Below are 22,948 nucleotides of genomic sequence, written 5' to 3' on the forward strand. Positions count from 1 at the left end.
CATTCAAATGATCAGCTTCCACTTTTAACCAAAGCGTATGTGTGACTGAGCGGTGCATGTGTAGACACTAACCTTCCTAGGAACTGAACTTCCCCGCGATGGTGATGTGGAATTGACTTGTAGCGTCCCTGCTCTCCGTGTGGTCTGCTTACTGTGTGATTGGCGTACCGCACCCTGCACGAACGGATGTGGTGATCATTAATCCATAATGTACACAGGCAGGCAGAACAAGCATCGCAGTGGTGACTCACATTGTTATATTTTCACATACTATTCCTCTGATAGCCATACTATCATATAAACACCTTGAGTAACGTGATATAGACATATACAAAGAGGTAATGGTTTTACAGTAACGACACACAAAAGGGATCATTGCGTACAGAAGCGATCAGTCAGAATTGGCACTGTATACTGTATGCTGAGAGCGCTGAGTGTGTACAGCTGCCTGTGAACTGTGTAAGTGGGGGGAGGGACAACAACGCTGTGTGGCAAAGGCAAATGGAGGAGGAAAAAAAACACAAAAGCTAATACAAAAGCCTGCTGTGTGCCAACTGACCTAACCCATCTCTAGAGCACACCTAATGTCAACGATACCGAGTGTGCGTTCCCCTCACCTGTTCCAGAGGTCATCGTCCTCGCCTCCCCAGCCCCAGAATGCATTAGGAAATCCATTAATCTTTTGGAACTGCTTCACCGTTAGGCCACTGACCCCGCCGAAGAACTCATTATACGGAAGCCTTGGAGGGACAATTACACACATTAAACTCGTATTAAGCGAGGAATACATTTACTGTATATCCCCACGGAGACAGAATCAGGACTCACATGTAGGAGTACTTGTCGAGTTTGACCGCAAAGTGTCGGGGCATGTCTGTGCAGCCGTAGTAATTTCTGTCGTTCTCCATGAGGTGGTCCACGTCGTGGAAGACCAGGCAGTCCCAGTCCAGGTCCTTCATGGCCTCCTTGTAGCCCACGTTGAACAACATGGCTCGGTTAAATGGCTCCGTGCCCCCCTTTGGGAAAAAAAAGAAGCACTATTTTTGTAGGTTGTTATGCAAAAGCTTGTTATGTTCACCCACTTCCACCCACTGTCTGCTGTAAAACAGACATTATCACCACCTGAGAAGGAGACTCACTTCCTACAATTGTTTGAACTTAGCCCATGTGCCCAAAACGGCGTATGAATGACGATAATGTGCACGGCATTTAGCGTGCAATAACAACGCCTTTCTTGCTTTGGTCGTGTCATTTGTATGCCATGTAATCTGTACCTGTACTGAATGCAATGTAAACGCATCCATGTAAAAATGCTACGCTCAGAGCTATTGTTGATGGGTCCAACAAACACAGGACTTTCAACCAGGAGACCTGTGTTTTGTTTCGTTAGTCACGTTATTGACGTTTGTGATGTGTTTTGTAGTGACGTGTTTTCCGTACTTACGTTTTGTTGTTTTCATACATATTTTACTTAGTTTATATACTTATTTTATTCCCAACCATGATGTTTTTTCTAAACCTAACAAAGTGGTTTTGTTACCTCAACTTAACGGCGGATGTCATCGTAGTTTTGTTACGTGTCCTACAAATGACACGTTAATAGCCTAAAATGTGTCCTTGTGACACGTGGAATGTCCTTGTAATGTCGTGCCATATATACACCTTATCTTGAGATCGGGTTGGCCTATGGCTGTGACTAGGTGTGTGCATACCTGCTCTATGAAATAAAAGGCAAACTGGAGTCTCTGTTTTCTCAGCACTGGCACCAGGTGTCTCAGGAGAATGGGCAAGTGTTCATGTCGGTTCCTGAACGGGACTAGGATTGCCACCTAGGGACACACACAAAATGGATTAGAGTACATTAGATATGACATGGCATGCATGTACAAACACACATAGATGCATAGAAATGTATGGGGAGGCACAGAGCAGCCTGATCTGCGCGACAGTAAAACATGCTATTTGCACAAAGTGTTTCTGAGAGCTGTGATCTCTCAGCAGTAGGTAAATGGGAAAGTGTGGGTGAAGACGTCACCAAAAACAACCACCAATTACCATGACGACTCATGACAAAACAGTGGCAGGTTCTTGATATCTCATTTCCAAAATAAGATCTGGCATGCATCAATCACAGCAGCACTGAGGTGCTAAATGTCTATGAAAGGTGTTTATTTCCCCACATAGAGTGGTAGCTATGACAGACAGGCCCGTTTTTAAGTTTCTTTTGAAGCTCAATAAAAAGCAAACTGTCACAGGAAGCCACAAAAAGCAATGGAAATGGAAAACAACGAGTGGCTAAGAGAGAAACTATAAAGGTAGATGAGAGAAAGATTGCTGGCTAATGAGAGAGAAAGAGAGAGAGAGAGAGAGAGAGAGAGAGAGAGAGAGGCAGAGATTTTGTTGTCAGAACATTCACAGTCCCTCAGGGCGAATGAATGTGAGACAGACACACAGATGGCAGGCAAGATTGCTCTGTTGGACAAAAAAAAGAGTGATTAAAAAAAAAGAGAGCACATAGTAGAGGAGGCTAGTTCAAGAATGAAACCCTACTGCTTCTTGTACTTTGAACTTACACTGTAGTGACGTGAGGTGTACATTGTTTACATTTGAACGTACATACTGGTGTGTCAGACATGCCAGATACTGTGCACTGTATGACTGGATTGTGAATGCTTCAAACGTCTTCTATTTGGGGTTTCGATGAGATCATGTCTAACACACTGCTCAAAAATCTCCCGTAGATGTTCAGTCAACCCCTTCTCACTCCCAACTCAACAAATACCGCAGATTGGGCATTGCCCCTCGGCATCGGATACTGACGCACGGAGGCACCTGTCTGTATGCGACGCATCGGATTTTTAACAAACTCTAATGTAAACTCACCCGCGGCGTTATCAGACGGTCAGAGCAACTGATGTAATATCAAAGAGAGTGATAGTCCTCTTAGGGCGGGTGGGAGGGATGGTGTATGGGTCAAGCAAACATGGGACGTTGAACCAGGAGACCGCAGTTTGACGCTCAAGCCATGTGAAGCTAAAAGTAAACATTTACTTACTTTGTTACGTTAGTCGTTAGTCACGTGACTCGCTAGTATTGTTAGTCCCACGAGTCACATTAGGCACTCGGTCAAGTTAAAATCAACCACGACCTCGTTTCCTAACCCAGTGGTTCCCAAACCTTTTCACATCAAGGCCCCCAAAACTGACACAAATTAGACACAAAACTCGATAAGATTTTGATTTTTGATTTGCTTTTAGATGTTTTATTACAGAAAGTATGAAATCCAATACCAAAATAGTCATACATTCTGTCATTGTGTTAGTTATGGATGGAATTACAGTGAAAATAAATGATTCCCCATTTTTGCTGGGGACCCCCTGGGACCCCCTCAAGGACCCCTGAGGGTCTCCAGACGGACCCCACTTTGGAAACCACTAACAAAGTAGTTGTGTTGCCGAAACCTAACTTCCTGTGAAAACGGAAGGTTATTCCGTATTGGATGTTTTCACGTCGAAAACTCTATCTAGAGCGTCACAGTTCAAAGCTTAGAGCCACTGACCAAACTTTGGTATTTGACCAGTTGGGAGTGAGAATGTGTTTGTTCAGCTGGGTTGAGATCTAAATCATTTTCCTACTAAAACCATTCACCCATCGTGCCTTCAATGGGAGCATCTGTATTGTGTTTCTCCGGTCAGCCGTGTGTGTATTCGATGGTGCTTTTCAGTGAACAGCCCTTTTGATTTGTTACATCCACACTTACCTTCCAGCGAGGTAAACAGTCTTTGGGCTTCCAGTAGCCTCCTGGGGCCATGTTAGGCTCTCCCTCCAGCAAGGATCTCTCCACTTCCTCCAAAGACACTTCGCTCATATTCACCTCCAGCTTACCCTCTGTGGAGGGGGAGGAGAGGGGGGGGGGGGGGGCAGAAAGAAGAGGAAGAGTCAGATTGTACAAATCAGAAAAAAGCAATGAGAGTGAGGAATAAATAGAGAGAAAGCCATGATGTGCATGTGAATAGGATGAAATAGTAAAGTAAGGAATGAGGGACAGGAAGGGATTAAGATGAGGAAAACATTAATGACAATGTAAAATGGTATGGAGAAGGAGGGAGGAGGGGAAAAAAGAACAACAAAGCCTTTAACAGTTGAGCAATCTGGGGGCATAAATCTATGGGTTAAGCTATTCTGTGCCAGTAGAACATATTTGCATGGATCGTCAATCAAAGCTGAAATAAAACGCAAGCTCTCAACCATTTCACTACTCATTATTAGAACAAATATGTACAGAAGTGCAATGAAAGATCACTTAAGGGAACATTAAACAAGGCCAGGGAAACCTGAAGAGCAGCTGTTTCACGTAAAGGTCGACTAAAGGGACTGGGAGACATTTTTTCTCATTTGGCTGCCTTACATTATATTACAGAATAAGCAGCCAGGACCGAATCAAAGCATTAAATCCAAACTTTAACACAGTACTTACTCATGGAGAGCAGCCTCTCCGGGCAAACCTGAGTGGGGAGGTAGGTGAAGCCGTCTGGGAGGTATGTGGTGGGAGGAGCATCACTCGCGCTCACGTTGTAGTCATAGGCATAATCTGGAGTAACAACATCAATCAGAAACATCTCAATCCAGTCTTTATCTGGCTGTGTGGTCTGTTGTTTTGTATCAATGCTTTTTATCTTTTTACTTCTTTCACTGCCGTCTAAGCTAAGTGCTCTATACTAGGCCTGTCACAATAATTACATTAACGTCTTATCGTATCATTTTTGTTGACCTTTGATATTGCCCGTTGTGTTTACATAAGAATGTCAACATTTTAGCCGACATGATGCCAAAATAAACAGCAGGGTTTACCCTACCATTATAACACTAAAGTCTGAATATCTTTAAGAACTAAGTTTAAAAGGGTTTACTTGCATTATTATGCTATTATATTAACATTATAGATTGCTGCAGGATTGAGTCCTAAATCCCGGTAATGAGTTAGCATTTTAGCACTTTCGATTCCCTCGTCTGGAAGTCAATGTTTTTTTTTAATGGGTTTTTAGTTGGATGCCTGAAATAATATATATAATAATAATATGCCTGAATTGTTGTTAACACAAGCTGAAGAGATTTTAAAATTTTGTTCTACAACATTAAATACATCAGTAAAAATACCACATATGAATTTTGAAGCTTTTAAGTGTCTTATAAAAGACGATTGTTAACAAGTGACTAAATGAGACTACTAAACGTTATCACGCCGAACACTAGTCCGCTTATGGGTTACGCCGGGGCCACACAGCGCGCATCATGCTCGCGTGACGGCCGCGTCACGTCGTGGCCGCGTCATGCCCACCTAGGGTGTTCACACTAGACGCGAGTTACCCACGTCTCGGGAGCGTCCCGGAGCTACCTGTCAGCTGTGTTTTTGCTGTTGCTGACAGCCCTTTCTTTCTACATAGAGTTTGCCTTTTAATGGCCATTTAACTTCATAATAAATGTGATTTATATTTATTTAAGACAAAAAAGGGTAAGAACTGTGTGGTAATTTGTAAATATTATTAAAAACAAGCAAATAAATTCATACATAAATATTAATATATAGCCCATATAAATCCCTCTTTTCTGTCAGTGAAGAGGGATTTATATATATATATAAATCCCTCTTCACTGACAATGAGGAGGGATTTCTATGGGCTATATATATATATATATATATATATATATATATATATATATAAATCCCTCTTCATTGACAGTGAAGAGGGATTTCTGTGGGCTATATATTAATACAAAAAAATAAATAAATACATTAGTAGTAAGAGAGAGCCTACAGCAATCCCTCTTCACTTTGACTGGCACAGTTTTAAACAACATTTCCAGGGGGTTTCGGGTTCCTGTTCTACAGCATTCCAGGTTGCGGCTTTTATCGAAAACGACTTAATTTACATCTGGGGCGGGACAGCAATTTACATTATAAATGCTGATGTTCCGACATCTCAGGCAACTTGGAGCTTTTCACCACCTTGTTGCTGAACTGCGCCTTGATGGAGAAAAACACCTGAAGTATTTCAGAATGATAAATATAAGTAAAGTGTTTTTTTTTTTATTATTATAAAACAAAGCAAAATAAACAGTTTCGTTATTTGTTAACCTTTAGAAAACGAAAATTATTATTAAATATCTTTAAAAAAATTAAATAACACCTCTAAAAGAAAGAACAATAAAGTTACGTGGTGTTTGTTGAGAGAGAGAGAGAGAGAGAGAGAGAGCGAGAGAGAGAGAGAGAGAGAGAGAGAGAGAGAGAGAGCGAGAGAGAGAGCGCATCGGAAAAATACTGCCAACTATCACCTGATGTTCTTATAACCTATTAACCCAGTCTATTATATGTATAGCATATGTAGGGTTTCTGCTATGACTACTACAGTGTTTACATAATTAAAAGCCTGTACTATTTTAACTTGATGGAAACCTGCAAGTAGACAACTGCTTTATTTAGAGTATTTCAGAATAAAAGCATTGTGTTAATGAATGAATGATTCTGTGCACTAAAAACGCTAGAGGACTTTTATTTTGAAATCTAGATAGGAAGTGTAAAATATTGATGGTCAGTGACATATTCTACAGATGTCTAGACATGGAAACTGTAGTAATCTTGCTCATATACTGTCAATAGATCACCTTCACTGTCTGTTGCTGCTGGGAGACGCAACCGAGAGGTAAGCGGCAAGCGTGAAAAATAGGCGAGCCTTCTATTCTATAAAATAGACGCACGTCTGACGTGCGTCTGACGCGCGTCTGACGTGCGTCTCATGCGGGCAGTGTGTCCACTCTAACCTGTTAACATGGACGCCGAAATAAAAAACAACACGCGACGTTGCCGTCACGCGAGCATGATGCGCGCTGTGTGGCCCGGGCTTTAGTGGTGGTGACGTGAAGTCATGTGACCGTGGTGTAGTTTGTTTATAGCCTAACGTTAGCTTTTTACTTCTGCCGATTGCATTCACGCTTCAAAAATCATAAAAGTGGTGTTCATTTGTGAAGATTATCTTGCTGAACAAAACGTGTTAAGTATCATAAACGTGTGTTTACGTGAGCTTATTTTCTGCAATAATCCAAAATCCAATGAAAAAATCCCATTGGTTTATTGTCGAGGGAACCAGGGCGATGCTAACTTCCTCATTGGCTTACAAAAATACATCCTCACTGCACCACTCTACACTCGGCCTGTCACAATAGTTACTACAGTATATCGACTTATCGTATAATATAATGGCCGTGACCGCAATCAATTTTGCTGACCTCGATATTGCCCGTTGTGTTTACATGTGTGTTTGATTTTATAAGAATCTCACCAACTATTTAGCCAACGTGATGCCAGTATAAACAGCAAGGTTTACCCTACCATAATAAGACTTCAGCATTGTGCAGACGTTGCAATGTTTTTGTTAACAGAGACCAATAGTCCATTTTATTTGTTTTTGTTGTGTGGTTTAATTTGTTTAGGATATTTTAATATTTTTTTCACATTCCAATTCCAATGTCTGAATATATTTAAAGGAACAGTGTGTAACATTTCGGGAGATCTATTTGCAGAAATGAGTAGCTCAGAATGAGTCCTTCATATCTACATAGGGAGTGGGTCCTCTTCACGGAGTCCGCCATGTTGCTCCGCCACGTTTCTACAGTAGCCCAGAACGGACAAACCAAACACTGTTTCTAACGAGAGCCTTTCACATTTTTAAATTTCCTGAAGGCCACCGTAGTTCTCCAACACGCTTGTGAAATTGCAGTAACGTGAGCCGCAGAATGCAAAACCGTGGTACCGTCAGCTGTCTGACTTCCGTTACTCCTAAAGTAGTGTTATTATCGTAAGGATGGCCACTGAGTGAGGCGAATGGCGTTACCACGGTTTTACACTCAGAGGTTCACGTTACCGCAGTCTTGGAAAGGGAGGAGTGAGCGGAGGGGTACTCAGTTGGTTGCAATTTACAACCACACCACTAGATGCTGCCAAATCCTACACACTGTACCTTTAAGAATTAAGTTCATTGCTCTTTTACTTGTACTTGCATTATTATGCAATTATATCATCATTATATCAGTGGCATAAAATGGTCTTAAACTGACAATAATATTGTTTATCGCAATTATTTCTGGGACAACATTTCGTCCAACAAAATGAGTTATCGTGACAGGCCTACTCTTTACACATGTGTGCACTTACAGTAACACTACGCCTGCTCCTTTTCTTTACTTTCTGTATTTAACCAGGGTGGAGGCTGTATTCACGTTCACATAACTGCATAAAAATACAGCTAAGCATTTCAAATATACCTCGGTGCATCAATGTGTATGTTCTTACCTGTGCCATTGTTGCTGTAAGCTCCTCTCACCACCTGCTCAAGAACCTGAGCCCCAATGTTCTTCACGTTCTCTCTGATTTGAATCCCTCTGGCTTGGACCATGAACACATACTCATTCACTGCGGACAGATGGGAAAAAGACAAGAGAGTTAAACCATTTTTCATTCATGAAAGACCTAGAAGCAGAGTAAATCAGGAGCTGTCTGTGTTTATGAATATTTTCACTTTAACGTTTGCTTCAAACACTTGATTTTAATGTGTTTTGTATGATATTATGCTATGTATTTATTTTGTAATTGTTTTATGTTGTGGCGTCTGAAACTTTAATGTATGTTTAAATGCTGCTGTCTTGGCCAGGTCTCTCTTGCAAAAGAGATTCATAATCTCAATGAGTACTACCTGGTTAAATAAAGGTTAAATAAAAAAAAAAATATATGTTTTTATTCTTGAACACAATTATGTGTAATAGTGGTAAGAGCCACAATATTGTTTCTACCCAGCAGATTGGAGGAGACGCTAGTAAAAATGAACTACAGCAGGGAGGGTCAACCGTTTAAAGCAGCATCTCCTCAGGCAGAGTAACCCAAGATAGGGCAGAAATAAAAACAACTATTTAAAAGAGATCCTCATCTTCACAAGATGTTCAACTCATGACCAACATCTTCCCCCTTTTATTCCTCCTCCTTCTTGAGAAACAATACCCATGTACTGAACGCAAGAAGGTTAATGCCTGCTCTAGTGTAAGCACACTTTTCCACCTGATCTGACCCAAACTGATTATCTGCCATGGTGACTTAATGAGGGTGATTTTCCTACCACACATCAAGGGGCTTTCATTCCAACGAAGCCAACTATTAGAATGTTAATCTACGACGACGTGGGAGGGGGACTGAGAAAGATACAACTTATTTAAGAAATATTATAAGAAATAATTGGTTGCTTCCTGCCTTCTGTGCGTAATAATTGCAATGTTATTATTATGCCTTATCATGCCGTCCCATTTTCAGTCATTATCTACAGCGTTGTTAGTCATGGGTTGTAATTTTTTGATGCATTTGTTTGCCAAACAAGAGGGCACAAACGGGCTGGGAGTTCAACAAACAGCACAGACTTCATGTAAAGAGGAAGCCACGAGTTTCTGCATGCATTTCCGTCTGTCTGCAAGAAACATCACAATGACCACAATACCCATCATTGATGTTGCCATCTTGTACATCTCAAGCAATGACCAGCAACATCAGCCTTCCTTCAATCAACCCCGCAACATCCTTATAGCATGTTGGACATCTCTTATTAAAACTGTTGAGTGGATTTGCATGATAGTTGCTGTTGGGAACTTCACCAGAGAAGCTTAGTGCCAGTTCCGCTCAGTGTGGGTTGACCTAAATAACACCAAGCAGAAGATATAGAGTGGAACAAAAAGAGGGGATGTGGTCTAACTGTTACCTGAACCCATTAGCTCACTTCATACTTCTACATTCAAACCACGCATGTGCGCTTCATGAAGATATGTAGTAAATGGCTGTGTCTTGTATGAGTCAGTGACTACGTTTACAAAAATTCCGTAATAACCTTTCAGCATATTGTAATTCAAGTGTTCTGAGAGATAAGTAGACTTCTGCTCCTCCTCATGGCTCTGTTTTCAGTGACGGGAGACTTTGACCAATCCCAGGTGATTTCAGAAAGAGAGCGTTCCTATTGGCTGTGCTCCGGTGATGTGACCGGAACTTGGCGTTCCTTCAAGCCATCTCAACCTGATCTCAACATGGCTGCCGGGTCACAAACTTTCTCATGATGATTCAGAAAACATTTGAGGGGAGAAATAGGCATTAACGTAACCTAATATTGATACATATTTGATCAGCGCTGCCTAGTTTGACCGTTTGGTCGGAGTTCGCGAATGATTAATAGCCGGCTCTCATACACAGCAGATCCCAGATCAGCTCTGACTGCTTGTTTTCTTCCGGTCTGTAAAGTGCTTTGTGCTGGGAGATGAACTGAATGTTTATCATGCCGTTTTGGATGATGACGTTTGCACGGACGGACTCCGAGTGGGTCTTGGCTTTTGACGGATGCGAAAAACACAGAAAATCGAACCTGTTCCGAACACTTTAATGACAGACCAAAGTTTTGGAGTCAGTATGTAAACATGATCGACACAACATGAGGTTGTATTTATTTTTTAAACGTGCGCCAATTTTGGATAAAATATACAGACTTGGTGTGCAAAGGCCTTTATTCCGAAAAAGTGGCTATTGACAATGAATAATCCACTACTATTCCCGTTTACATGTAGCTGTGCATACTCCGATTAATGTAACCGGTGGCGGTCTTGTTCGACCGTGCGGACACAGCCTCCCTTTTTCATTCCTTCAACCACCTTCTTAAATAGTCTGAGTTGCAATATTTGTGCATATCCAAAAAACTGTTGATATCCAAGTCTTTCATAATGTTTAAAACTAGGTGTGTTTCTCCTTCCGACCAGAAATGTGTGCTTTTTTTGGGGCGTGCATCTCTGTAAACTGTCGGCTAGTTGGTTTGTGTACAAACGCACAGAGCTGGTCATCAACCTAAATAATATCGGCATATCCCACATGTCTTAATTGGAAAATGCTCCATTCAGAATAAAGCCTAAATCCAAATAGAACAACAGAATATGGGGACTTGGCTTGGGAACTGGAGGGTCGCCGGTTCAAGCCCCAACATGGACCAAGTACTGAGTGTAAACTGGTAGCTGGAGAGATGCCAGTTTGCCTCTTGGGCACTGCCAAGGTGCCCTTGAGCAAGGCACCAAACCCCCAACTGCTCGGGGCGCCTGTCAGGGGCAGCCCTCTCGCTCTGACATCTCTCCGTTAATGCATGTATATAGGTCCTGTTTGTGCATGTGTGTATTTCGGGCCTGTGTGTAAAAAAAAATAACAGAGTGAAAAAATATTGAATTTCCCCTCAGGGGATCAATAAAGTGCCTTCTTCTTCTTTTTCTTCTTCTTCTTCTTCTTCTTCTTCTTCTTCTTCTTATTCTTGTTCTTATTCTTCTTCTGGTGAAATGGTGTAATGGTTTCACTGTAAACTTAGTCACTGTTCTAGTTTATCAGGCCACTTTTACTAGAACAGTGACTCACAAGTTTGTGATGTCAACAGAGGGAAAGAGCATGAACTCTTGGAGTAACTTCCCAGATAATTGACTTTATTTGGAGCAGCATGCCAGCACAATGCAGCCAAATTGACGGATCTCTGCCTCAGTGAATCTGTATCCAACCGCACAATCTCTCACCATTAATCCAATCAGCGTTTATCTTAAAGCAGTCCCAGTATGATCCACTTCCTTCCGTGAATGCACAAAGTGTCTGTCTATGTGCGTAATACTGCTGAGCTAGAAATCCAGGGAATGTGATTTGTCATTAGTAATTGTATTACAGTTTCCCATCACATTCATCTTGTTTTATACAAACTGCCGGGGTTGCAGGACTAGAGACTAGTGGCTAAGCGCTAACTGAAATCAATGTTCTCGTTTTACCTCTGCAACACACAAATATTACAGTGCGGCTGAAGCAAATCTGCAAAGGATGATCATAATAATAAAAAGGGAAAATAAGAACACAGACTAGATCCTGTTCACTCTCACTGTAACAAATGCAGAAGTGGATCAACAGACGACACGTACACACACTCGCACACACACACACACACTCACTGATGCCCCTCTGAGGCACCATATGATGGAAAAAAGCTAAGAGGCTTCTGGAGTTTGATCAAGCCCTGCAGGCACCAACATATTTTGACATGTTAGCTCCTCCTCATGCCTGCCAAACATACGGAGATATATTATCTATGCATATTTTTAAACAGGACAAATCAGGACATACAGTATGCACTGTACATGAGCGTATACACTCTGAACCGCTTCGGCCTGCAGAGGAAAGCAAACCAGAACCTCAGTCTCATCTTTGGTGTAAAATATCGTCCTTGAAACATTTTTGGTTCTCTTTTCAAAAACATCCGTTGTTGGGTTCTTTCATGGGTCAGAATGTGAACACTTGATCTACTGTACACAAAGCAGTGGGCATACAATTCCTCTCTCATCAAACGTGTAGGCTAGAGACTGGAGTAATGGTTAGTGCCAGGCAGAGCCAGATCTATGCACATGCCTATGGTCTCCTTGTCACTAGGAGGCCCAGACAGAAGGCGTCAACTGCCTATATAATGCAAATATATGTTATACATTATTTAATGTAGGCTGCATTCACATATACATATAAAGGCTATATGAAGACATTGGACTGACTTATATGTAGACTAATCGGTAGACGCCACAATTTACCGGTGTTCCCTAAAGGTCTCATTATGCGAGCTACTGCTACTGTCCAGCGACTCCACATTGCAGCCTGTAACAACAAAAGGCTACCGTTTCAAAATCAAAGAATACATTCAGCCTATTAATGAGAGCACTCACATAATTTATGAACGATTATCTGTCAAAATGAGCAGGCGGAGGCGCGTAGAAACAGCTGTATGCGGCATGTCGTGAGCTACAGCTGGCAGGCAGTTGAAAGCGGGAGTTCTGTATTCCTGTTTCCACAGTAACGTAAGACGGCTCTGCGTTAACATATTCAACTGTAGCCGGTGTTACAGCAATTTTTGCTCACAGCTACAGTGTTTTGTAAATCCACAGATGCTTTCTGTGGTGATTTGATTTGTCATTGTTTGTGCTTGTTGTCATAAACTTTTCGTAAGCATTTAGTTTTTCTCATTCTGAAATTCACAGAAATAATTTTTGCATGCGATGTTATATAACGCCAGACATTTAGTAACATGCATTTCATTTATGTAGCATATTAGCCATTCAATCTCAATTTCAATAGTAGTATTATTTGTTGTTGTTGTTGTGTCAAAATTCATCAGCACCTGCTATAAACAATCCAGCCCCTCCGACACCGCCGCTGATAATGTGGCAGTTTAAAAGTCATTTTGTTTGTTTGCCAAATATCAAAATGTGCATGTAAGGGAGTCCGAAAAATACAGTCTGCCTAGTGTAATCTATCTATTTAATCCCGCTCTGGTGCCCGGGTGTTCGAGGCTACAAACTGTGACAAATGCAATTAGACATGAGAGACCTGGAGTTTAGAGGAAGCTAACGTGGTGGTAGGCTGCAACACAAGGCCATTAGCGCTGGGCGTGTAAGTAAGGGGGTGCACATACACACACACACACACACACACACACACACACACACACACAGCATTCTGATGTGTCACTGGCAAAGGGATATCACATGCATGCATGCATACACAACTACATGATACGCATGCAGACCAGAAGGATCCCCACAAACCCACCCCTAATGCTCCTCATCCAATCAGAAACCCACACTGTAACCCATCAAGCATGACAGGAGACCTTGAACGACCTTGTCCTCTATAGCTCTCACAGAACACGCTGTCCGCATGCCAAGCCCGGCCCACCTCTCTTCTCTCTCTCCCTCTCTCTCTCTACTTCCGTCCCTCTTTCCACTTATCTGTCCTTCCCTCTATCTTCCCTCTTCATCTCTCTGTGCCGCTGTCTCTGTGTAATGTGGTTTGTATCAGTTTCTGTCAAGTCCGTTTGTTCCTAACGTTTAAGTAAATAAATCTGAATGATGGATTGCAGGCTGACGGGGGACTATTCCAGTCACAGACCCTGTACTGTATTGTACTGTAACTTTAAGGTTAATCGAGAAAGCCACCAAACAAGCAGAAGAGAAAACGCACACTCCCCACAACCCACCCTGCTTTGCCTCTGAAAGGCAATTAACTCCACATTGATAGCTCAGCAGTGGGAGGTGATCAGTCCCATTCTGGTAGCTCCCTGATAACAGCTGAAAGGCCGTTTGTTTTTCTGCTCCTCCCAGCAGAAACGGTTTCTGCATGCTCTCACACACAGTGACACACCATACACTCATAGCTTTCAGGGTTTAAAACTGTCACTCTCAGAAAGGGTCATTTTTTTTGCTGCCACTGCGCATCAGTGACACCCACGGACCCGCACATGCATAACGACACCCAGGAAGTAGGGCACTACGGGCGCAAATGCATCATTCCTCAGTGAATGTGTGTGTTATGTCAGTGTAAAAGCTGAATTAATGACACTATCAGTAATGTAACACTCTAAATTGGACATACGTGATTTAACAGCCCATTTCAATGCCGTATTGGAGAGCAAACGGCCGATTACTCAAAGCATTAGCACTAAATCCCTCACAATTAACGGGAACAAGCGCTGTAATTTGAGTGCATTGATCTATTGAGGATCTTTAGGACTGGCATGACGCTGATAAAGATATATTTCTGATTGGATGTAGGTGGATGTTTTTAAACACATAACACACGTGTGTTCTTTTCAAACCGTTATTGGATTTCATCTGAATGGACAAACATGTTATTAGCTCCTTTGAGCCTCAGTAAGTGATGCAGAGAAAAACCCTGAGGCTGTGGTAGATCAATACAAACACAGCAGCCTCTCCGTCAATACACAAACACACACACACACACACACACACACACACACACACACACACACACACACACACAGTGGGCAAAGCTATGTGTTGCCATATAGGGAAAATATATGTTTTTTTCTCTGGTTTATAACTTTGAGAATTAAAAAAAAACTATTGTCAGAAATATTAGTCTCATCTGTGCAAACTAACACCGTGTCAATCTGGACTGTTTTCACTCTGCCTTTGATTTAAAATATAAATAAACCACTGTAAAAGTGATTGTAGGCACAAACATGAAGACAACTGTGCTTTTAAAATGCACCAGAAGGGCTATATCAGGTCACACATAACTAAACTCACATCCTGTTTGTTCGCGCTCACGCCCATGTGCGCTCAAACACAAACACACTCACACTCACACACACCTTTAAAAACCACTTACGCTTCCTCTTAACTATATGGTTTGTGTGACTCACTTTATGGAAATACAAGACCCCGTACATTGTGGGTTAGTATAGAGCATTTTCAGTATGACAATAATCCTCAAGAGTTCATTTGAATATTTTAGAGAGAGTCTTACTTCATGAGTATTTTGACAAAAAGTACAGCGGATGTTCTGCATGAATCCACACTATTTTAAGTAGATACGTCTGATGTTGCGCCACCATGGCAAACGCAGTAAGGCTGTGCCACACCAGGAAACCTGCACGGCTCTGGTATTCATAAATATTTGAGTTTCTGATTAGATGCCGCTGTGATGACGTGTGATGCCACTATTGTTTTGGTAACATTGGCAAATACATCCTCCTTACATACTGTAGCCTACTTCAGGTTTACAAGGGAAGGAACTACAATTAAACAAATTACTTAATCTCATCTTGCACATCTCAGGAGAAAACTGCTCTCTAAAGTGGAATCTTTCACTTCCTTTTTGGCAGGACCGCAGCGAATGAGTAAAGTTACACCACTGTCTGTTACTCTTTCAAAATTAACAGTCTCGACACTGTTTAAGGCGTGATCAATCAGCTGATCCACTTCCTCAATACATAGGCGGGTGTTTTTTGGTGCAATTGCTTTTTTTTCTGTAGTAAATGTATAGATTCCAGTATATGTGTTTCGAACTTGGTCAAATCTTGTAATAGTAGGGTGTTGACACAGTTTGATGTGCTCAGAGCAGACAGGCGTTGGCTGATGGGAGCAGAGGAGATATTAGCAGTAAAGTTGTCAAGTGGTAGTAAATGTACAGTGTAGGTTTAATTTTGTATATGAATAAATGCTGAAGCTCCGCAGGACCAACATTTGAGGCTGTGGAAATGTTCATAATTGTCATGGGATGCAACGTAGGTCCGGTCTGTTTAACAAAGTGACATTAATGAGACAATAACACTTAAGATGAGTAATCCAGAACAATAAATTGTTGAAAAAATAGCATGATTATGTTGTTGTTTATTGAATTAACGCTCAATTATTTGACTCAAATATTGCTTAACCCATGTCATATAGTATACTACTAGTCTTGTTAGGTGTTCCCCCCATCCATTTCCTGTTGTCATGGGTAACTTAAGGTTATGTAAGCAGCATGTGTAATGCTTTTCCAAGAGGCCACTCTGTGCACACCTCGAGAGACACCTATATGCAAGGGCATAAAGCTCATATGCTGTCACACAGGGCTCACTTTTGCTCAGTAACAATTATTTAAATGTTAATAATCTTACTTCAGGCCCACAGTCCTTAGAAGAAAAGGATAAAAGAAGGAAAAAAAGATGGCTTATCCATTCCCAAAGTGGACACAGTTGCCACAACTCTATTACCTGGTACAATTTTCATTTAGTATTTGACATGAATGTAGAATTAGTCAATATTCATGACCCCTGCCTCCTCTATATATCTAAATAGGATGACTACTAGGGGTGGGAATCACCAGAGGCCCCACGATACGATATTATCACGATACTTAAGTCACGATACAACCTTATTGCGATTTTATACATCTTGCGTTATGTTGAGTATTGCGATAAGACATATTGCAATTTATTACCTTTTTTTCAACTGCAAATTATGTCAACATCTGTTTTATTTAATAAGATAATATAGAAAAAAATGGTATTAAATTTATAAATTCTTTTGACAAATTTTCACTTTTCTTACAGCTCCTCAATCATTAAAATTGCTATTAATTATTTGTCTGTTCCTCCGTTATCATTTCAGCACTAATTATAATGTAAGCTACAACAAAATGCAATTAAAGATTTAGATATTTAAAAAAAAAAAAGGAGTGGTTTCTTACTGTAACACAATCACTAAACATTACCAGTGTTTGTGTTTGCCCTACTCTTAAGGAGAATGCTTAATACACACGACCCTACCACCCACCTGCCAGTTACTCATTGTACATATTTACATGCATTTGTTAGTTCACCCATTCTTCACTTAATTTGGTGCATCTGCAGTATAGTCTGCAGTTTTAACACTATATGGAAAGTCTTTCTTCTTCGTTCTGAGCTCAGCTATAGAGACCTGGACTTGGTCCTCAGCTCACCTCAAGAAGGAAGGAGAGGTTAGAGGCAGAGGATGGATTTATTACTGGTGACCTACTAACTACACTGGCAGAGGGGAGCTTGGGACACAATGACCGTGAACAATCTGAGCAAATAAAAATGTTGTTTTGCTCTGTAAATTGCTATAATAATTTACAAAAGCATACTCACATGAGCACATGCAGTTGCAGCTGATAATAAGGACAATATTAGTTCAGTGCTAGTTATGGTCACATGGCACTCATAAGTCATAAGTGGATCATGATGCTTCCTCTAAACCCACAGCTGCACTGCACACACACAGGCACACACACACACAGCCCCTTTCACACCACTACACCCAGAGTTCCTGGGGAAAAAAACTGTGTAGAGTTACTACTGTGTAGAGTTACAATGACAGGAAACCATCATGACTGCATTGACCAGAACCCTCGTCACGAGCTCGGGAATTCAAACTCGTTCCCAAGAGCTCCATTTCTCCGTCGGACATGTACAGATTGGCTGACAGACATGGAGATAGAGGAACCCAGAGTCCATGACTGCAAAGAAAAAGCACGAAAGACAAGATTCTCAAAGCAGATGTCTCTTTGACGGGATGAGTGCTCTTCATTTACTGCAACAGGAATGACGTCAGCACTTATCACAGTCTCTGGCATCCTGCCCACGTCCTGAGAGCATGCTCCCACTCCCCTCTTCTTCGCTTCCCACTTCCTCTTGGCCGGTCAATTCAATTCAATTCATTCATTCATTCATTCATTTGTCATCCATCTCCTAAATCTTGCTCTAATTTTGCCCTCTCCCCTCCTTGTACGGGGTTAAACGCCTGCCTGTGACAGATAACTGAGCAAAAGATTAATCTTTTTTTTTAAATCAATCTCAAGGAAACCATCAGGTTTTTGCAGTGCTCCTGACCCATACTTCTACTTTTCTTGGATTTTATGTATATTTTTGTAACGCAAGACAGGAAAATCCTCCATGTGTCATCAGCAAAACTTTCTGAAAGCGTTTTCTATTCATTTCCTGTGAGTGACTAAAAGTAAGAGTATCTTCTCTATAATTCACCCATGTGTCAACAGAGAAAAAGACTGAACAAATCATCCGGTAAACCTGCGTTGAGAAATTTAGGTACTTCCCTGACAATGTTGTAAGTTCCATGTGAAAAGAGCATGTGAGAATATTGACCTACGTTAGATTTAACCCCATGTACATTCATAGTGATTCATACCGTCATTTGTGAGCACAGGAAGGGGTGTGAACATGGGGGAATATCTAGTTTTAAAAATGAACTACTTTAACTATGTATTCTTAGCTATGGGTACAGCAGCTTCCGTTTCAAAAGAGGAAGAGGGCCTGAATACACTGTACTAGTGATATCATAATACCATCAATGTAGTAGTTGATACAGATACCAGTGAAAATCCATGATTCTTAATACCAATTTCGATATCATGGTATAAAACAAAAGTAAAACAATAAATCAACCGACACTCCTTTATTACCGTTTGCATCCTGTTTTTTGTTAGGAAGTTAAACAGGTCATAATTCCCTCTCTAATATCTATTTTATATCGCTGTGAAAACATCTCCTTCAAAACAAACTATATTTATTCAAGTTTCTCACCAGAAACTACATTTTACAATATCACATCTGAACACATCATGATAATGATATAATTTACCTTTGCCCAATACTCATTTTGACTGAAAAGAGCCTGAACGCATCGTAATGTAAATCAATGGCACCTCCCGAGTTGAAATCTGCAGGACGACAACTAGCTAAAGTTAACTAACGCTAACTAGCTCTCGTCCTGCTGGTTTAAACACAGATTTCTTGTTCGTACTGTGGCATTACCAGGGAAAAAAATAGGGTAATGTGTCAATAGTGAGTGAACTGCGTACCAAATACATTTTCTATCGTCCATGAGACGATGGGACGCCTCGAGTACCATCACGTTTTCAGAGTTTTGGCATCGACTTGGTACCAAAGTACCGGCTCTCGTGACATCCCTACACTGTACAGTATATTCTTAGTGTCACACTCCTTACAGAGATTTCCTTCTTCTTCTGAACTGCCCTGGTCAATCAATGACACTAATCGATTGATTAACCTCCAGACAGAGAGAAAACAGCGCTGCTGTCTCAGCTGATACAACAGTGCACTCGTCACTGTAAGGAGTGGTGAACTTCTCCCACTGATACAACTAAATACCAAAGATAAAAGAAAAGGAGTGGAGCTGATAACATACTGTACATTTAGAAGGTAAGTTTATATATTGTTGATGTAATGGGAAACTGCGTGTAATGGAAAATGCATTGCAGGAGATAACCTCTCCATAATAACACGTCACCCTCAGACACAGCATACACTAAGCCATGCCAACGGGGACAGCATGGGGTCTAGTTTGAGTTCAATTTTGGTCTTGCACTAGTCGCTCTGCCCGTCCATCTGCTCTGCTGTCCCGTGTGTGTGTATGTGTATGTACATATCCGCCTGTTTGTGTGCATGTGTAACCCTCCCCTGAGTCACTGTGTCTGTCGAGCCACTACATGGCAGAGAAACACAGGGACCAGACGCGGCGAAGAGAATTACATAAACGACACAGTAGTGCCAGGACCCCTTGTTTTAGTCTGCTGCAAGCAAATACTGGAGAACACATCTGAGTGAAAGTGAGGGATGGAGAGTGGGAGACAGACAGATAGTGTATATGTATGTGTGTGTGTGTGTTAGCTGGAGAGTTTACAATTTATTTTTTCCTAGCACACACTCATCTCTCATCTTTCTCTCTATTCTACTGATCATTTTCTGAGGGGATAAGAGAATATCTGGGTTATTTCTCTCAGTGTTGACTCATTTACGCCAATAGCAAGTTTATCCTATAGGTCCTAACTTTGGTCTGAAAGAGCGTTGTTATTGTTGGGTTCTCTATGTGAGGGAGGCAAGAAAGAGAGTTTTAAGGGTGCTTTCACATTAGGGACCCGGGCTCGGATCTGAGTACACTTGTCCCCGAAGTCCAGTTCGATTGATTAGTGTGATCGCTATGTACCGTACTCAGGCACGGTTCGCCGATCTGTGCCCGAGTCCACTTGAGGTCCAAAGGTGGTCTGGGGTTGGGCGATGTTTGTTGTTTTATTTAGCTGGTTTAATGGTCTGCCTCTGAAGAATGAGAGCCGCTCAGCTGCTCAGCAAGCAGAGAGAGAGAGACAACAGGGGGGAAACAACTTGTTCAGTCGGCATATTTCCACATCAAACTCGGTGAAATAAGAGTTTATTTTGACATAACCAGAGTTGGTGATTGTTGGAAAGACTAACAACGACGGTTTTGGTGAGTTTTATTTTGTTTCTGTCCAGTTTGAATGAAGTGTTTTACGATGCTCCGCCCATGTAACAGCTTTCTCTCTTTTTCTTGATAATTTGTTTTAAATAACTACTGGTTTTAAAGCTGTGAACAACACACCCAGAAGTTCTGTGGAACTGTTTATCATTCACTTCCTATTTCCTGTAGTAACATTTTAGTTCAATCCATCTAATTGGGCTACTTTAAAGCAAAGCTGCAGGTGAAAAAAGAATTACTGCGGGCCATAGTTTTGGCTTTCTTTTTGCATAATCTGCAGCCACTGGAGAAATGTATTATAAATCTTCAGCATTGAAAGTTTACAGAGCCGACAGACACGGGTGCATACAGGGACGCTGATGAGGAATAATGAGTTTTAAACAAGTTTTGGATTCTTTCTGACCTCTTGGGTGGTTTTCCAGTGGCTCTTGGCTGCTGTAACAAGTGTGCCTCCAGGTGATAACCCCGGGGAAGGACTGAAACGGCAGGTTTCATCGCCCTTTAACTCAGCTCCTGCCGAAAATGCAACTACTCTGCAGGTCGTTAAATCAGCTGAAGATTAATTTCACTGTCTTCCCCCCATGTGCCCTCTCCACTTCTTCCTGTCTCGCCACAGCTTTTTAATCTTTCTCTTGCCAAAGAACTCATACGCCTGGCTACCCAGCTGCATTGCATCCTTTCACAATCTCTGATTTCAGAGAGTTTGTTATTAAATAAAGCTGCACTTGTGCATGTATGATCTTGTTGTTGAAACCGGTTAACCTCATACTATTGCGCATCACTTCCTGTCCCAGTCTCGGGACTTACAGTAAGTGAGACAATTGTGGTGTTGGTAGGACTGGCTGGCTGGCGAACAGTAATTCATTCCTGCAGTACCCCCGCCGCTCCCGTCTGCCAGCCCATTTCCGCCTGCTTTTATATTTGGCAGCTGCCCAGAACATTCTTGTGTTATTGCAGTGGCTCAGTGTACGGGGTCCACAGAGGACATACACTGACAGGTACACACATACACACACACGAGTACCTAATGACACCCCCCCACTCTCACACACACAGACACACACACCATACTGCCTCTGCCTATTTTTCTCCCGCTCGCTCTATTTTCCTATTCACCCCCCCCCCCCCCCAGCAAAAAGATGAGGTCTCTTCACAGCTGGAGGTTACTCCTGTTGACTGAGCAAATGGGCCAGAGCAGGCAGCTAGTACACCACGCTGACACAGTAGCTACGTACAGTTGAGCAAGATGCAGGAAAACCCACACACGCCCTTCCCGCTAATTCTCTGCGAGGACCTATATGGCTGCTGTACCTTAATGCTTTGGTTATTCCACTGAACATTGTGGTTTGAGTGCACACCTAGAATCAGTGTGAATCACAAGGAAACCTGACTCATTACACCAATGCTAAATTAAAACCTCATTCTTCTTCACCTAAATATGAGCTGTCAAGTGGCTGTCCTTGGGAAAAGATAAGAACATAGTAAATAGTACAAGCTAAACAGTATATGTCCCAGCCTGCATGTTTTTCTTTAAAGGGGACCTATTGTGCTTTTGTACCTTTCCCTCTTTCCTTTAGTGTGTTATATAGTTTTTCGTGCATGTAATTGGTCTGCAAAGTTACAAAGTCCACGCTAAAGGGAGTTACTCTCCCCCACAGAAACACTGCTCCTGAACTGCCTGAAACACCTTGATTGAAGTCCAGCCTTTTCTTCCGTAACATGGTGATGTCACCAAGTAACATATTTGCTTAACGGCTAGTTTGGCATGCCCTCAAACAAAGCTAGTTAGAGCAGAGCTGCAGCAGAGTCTGAAGAGTTTGGTTCGGGTTGACAAATCACAACAGAGTGGGCCAGCTGACCAATCAGAGCAGACTGGGTGAAAAGAGGCGCTGCAGCAAAGCCGGTATGAGAAAAGTAAAGCGATTTTTTTAAACATTAAAACTTTTAAATACACGTATGTAACTGAAAATAAGCACAATAGGTCCTTTTTAAATATTTGTCTGTGTATTCATTGGAAAACATTAAGAAATTTCACAGGCTTTTGTTGCACTTAAAGACCTTAAAGTTGTTGAACTTAATATTTCACGAGAAAGCCCAGATTTGTTGCTTTAATGCACTGAGGGTTGTGTCAACAACTCAAAGTGGTAGTAAATGGATTCATGAATACCAGTTTTAAGCTACACAACAATTAATTTCTACCGAAGTGAATCCAGATCATAGCGCCGATGCTGGTAAAACTCCGTAGCAGAACATGTTT

At 41.6% G+C, this 22,948-nt stretch overlaps 1 protein-coding gene across 1 annotated transcript in view; it reads right to left on the reverse strand.

Annotated features, from left to right (window-relative positions):
- Positions 1-22,948, reverse strand: part of b4galt5 (UDP-Gal:betaGlcNAc beta 1,4- galactosyltransferase, polypeptide 5) — a 42,809-nt gene that overhangs the window by 5,576 nt on the left and 14,285 nt on the right. The window contains exons 2-8 of the mRNA XM_074644109.1: positions 8,348-8,467; positions 4,478-4,591; positions 3,761-3,888; positions 1,713-1,829; positions 829-1,016; positions 618-740; positions 73-174 (exon numbers count right to left, since the gene is read on the reverse strand). Of these exons, the coding sequence (XP_074500210.1) occupies positions 73-174; positions 618-740; positions 829-1,016; positions 1,713-1,829; positions 3,761-3,888; positions 4,478-4,591; positions 8,348-8,467 (892 nt within the window). The remainder of the gene's footprint in view (positions 1-72; positions 175-617; positions 741-828; positions 1,017-1,712; positions 1,830-3,760; positions 3,889-4,477; positions 4,592-8,347; positions 8,468-22,948) is intronic.

This window comes from Sebastes fasciatus, chromosome 8, assembly GCF_043250625.1.
Source record: "Sebastes fasciatus isolate fSebFas1 chromosome 8, fSebFas1.pri, whole genome shotgun sequence".
Taxonomy (NCBI): Eukaryota; Metazoa; Chordata; class Actinopteri; order Perciformes; family Sebastidae; genus Sebastes; species Sebastes fasciatus.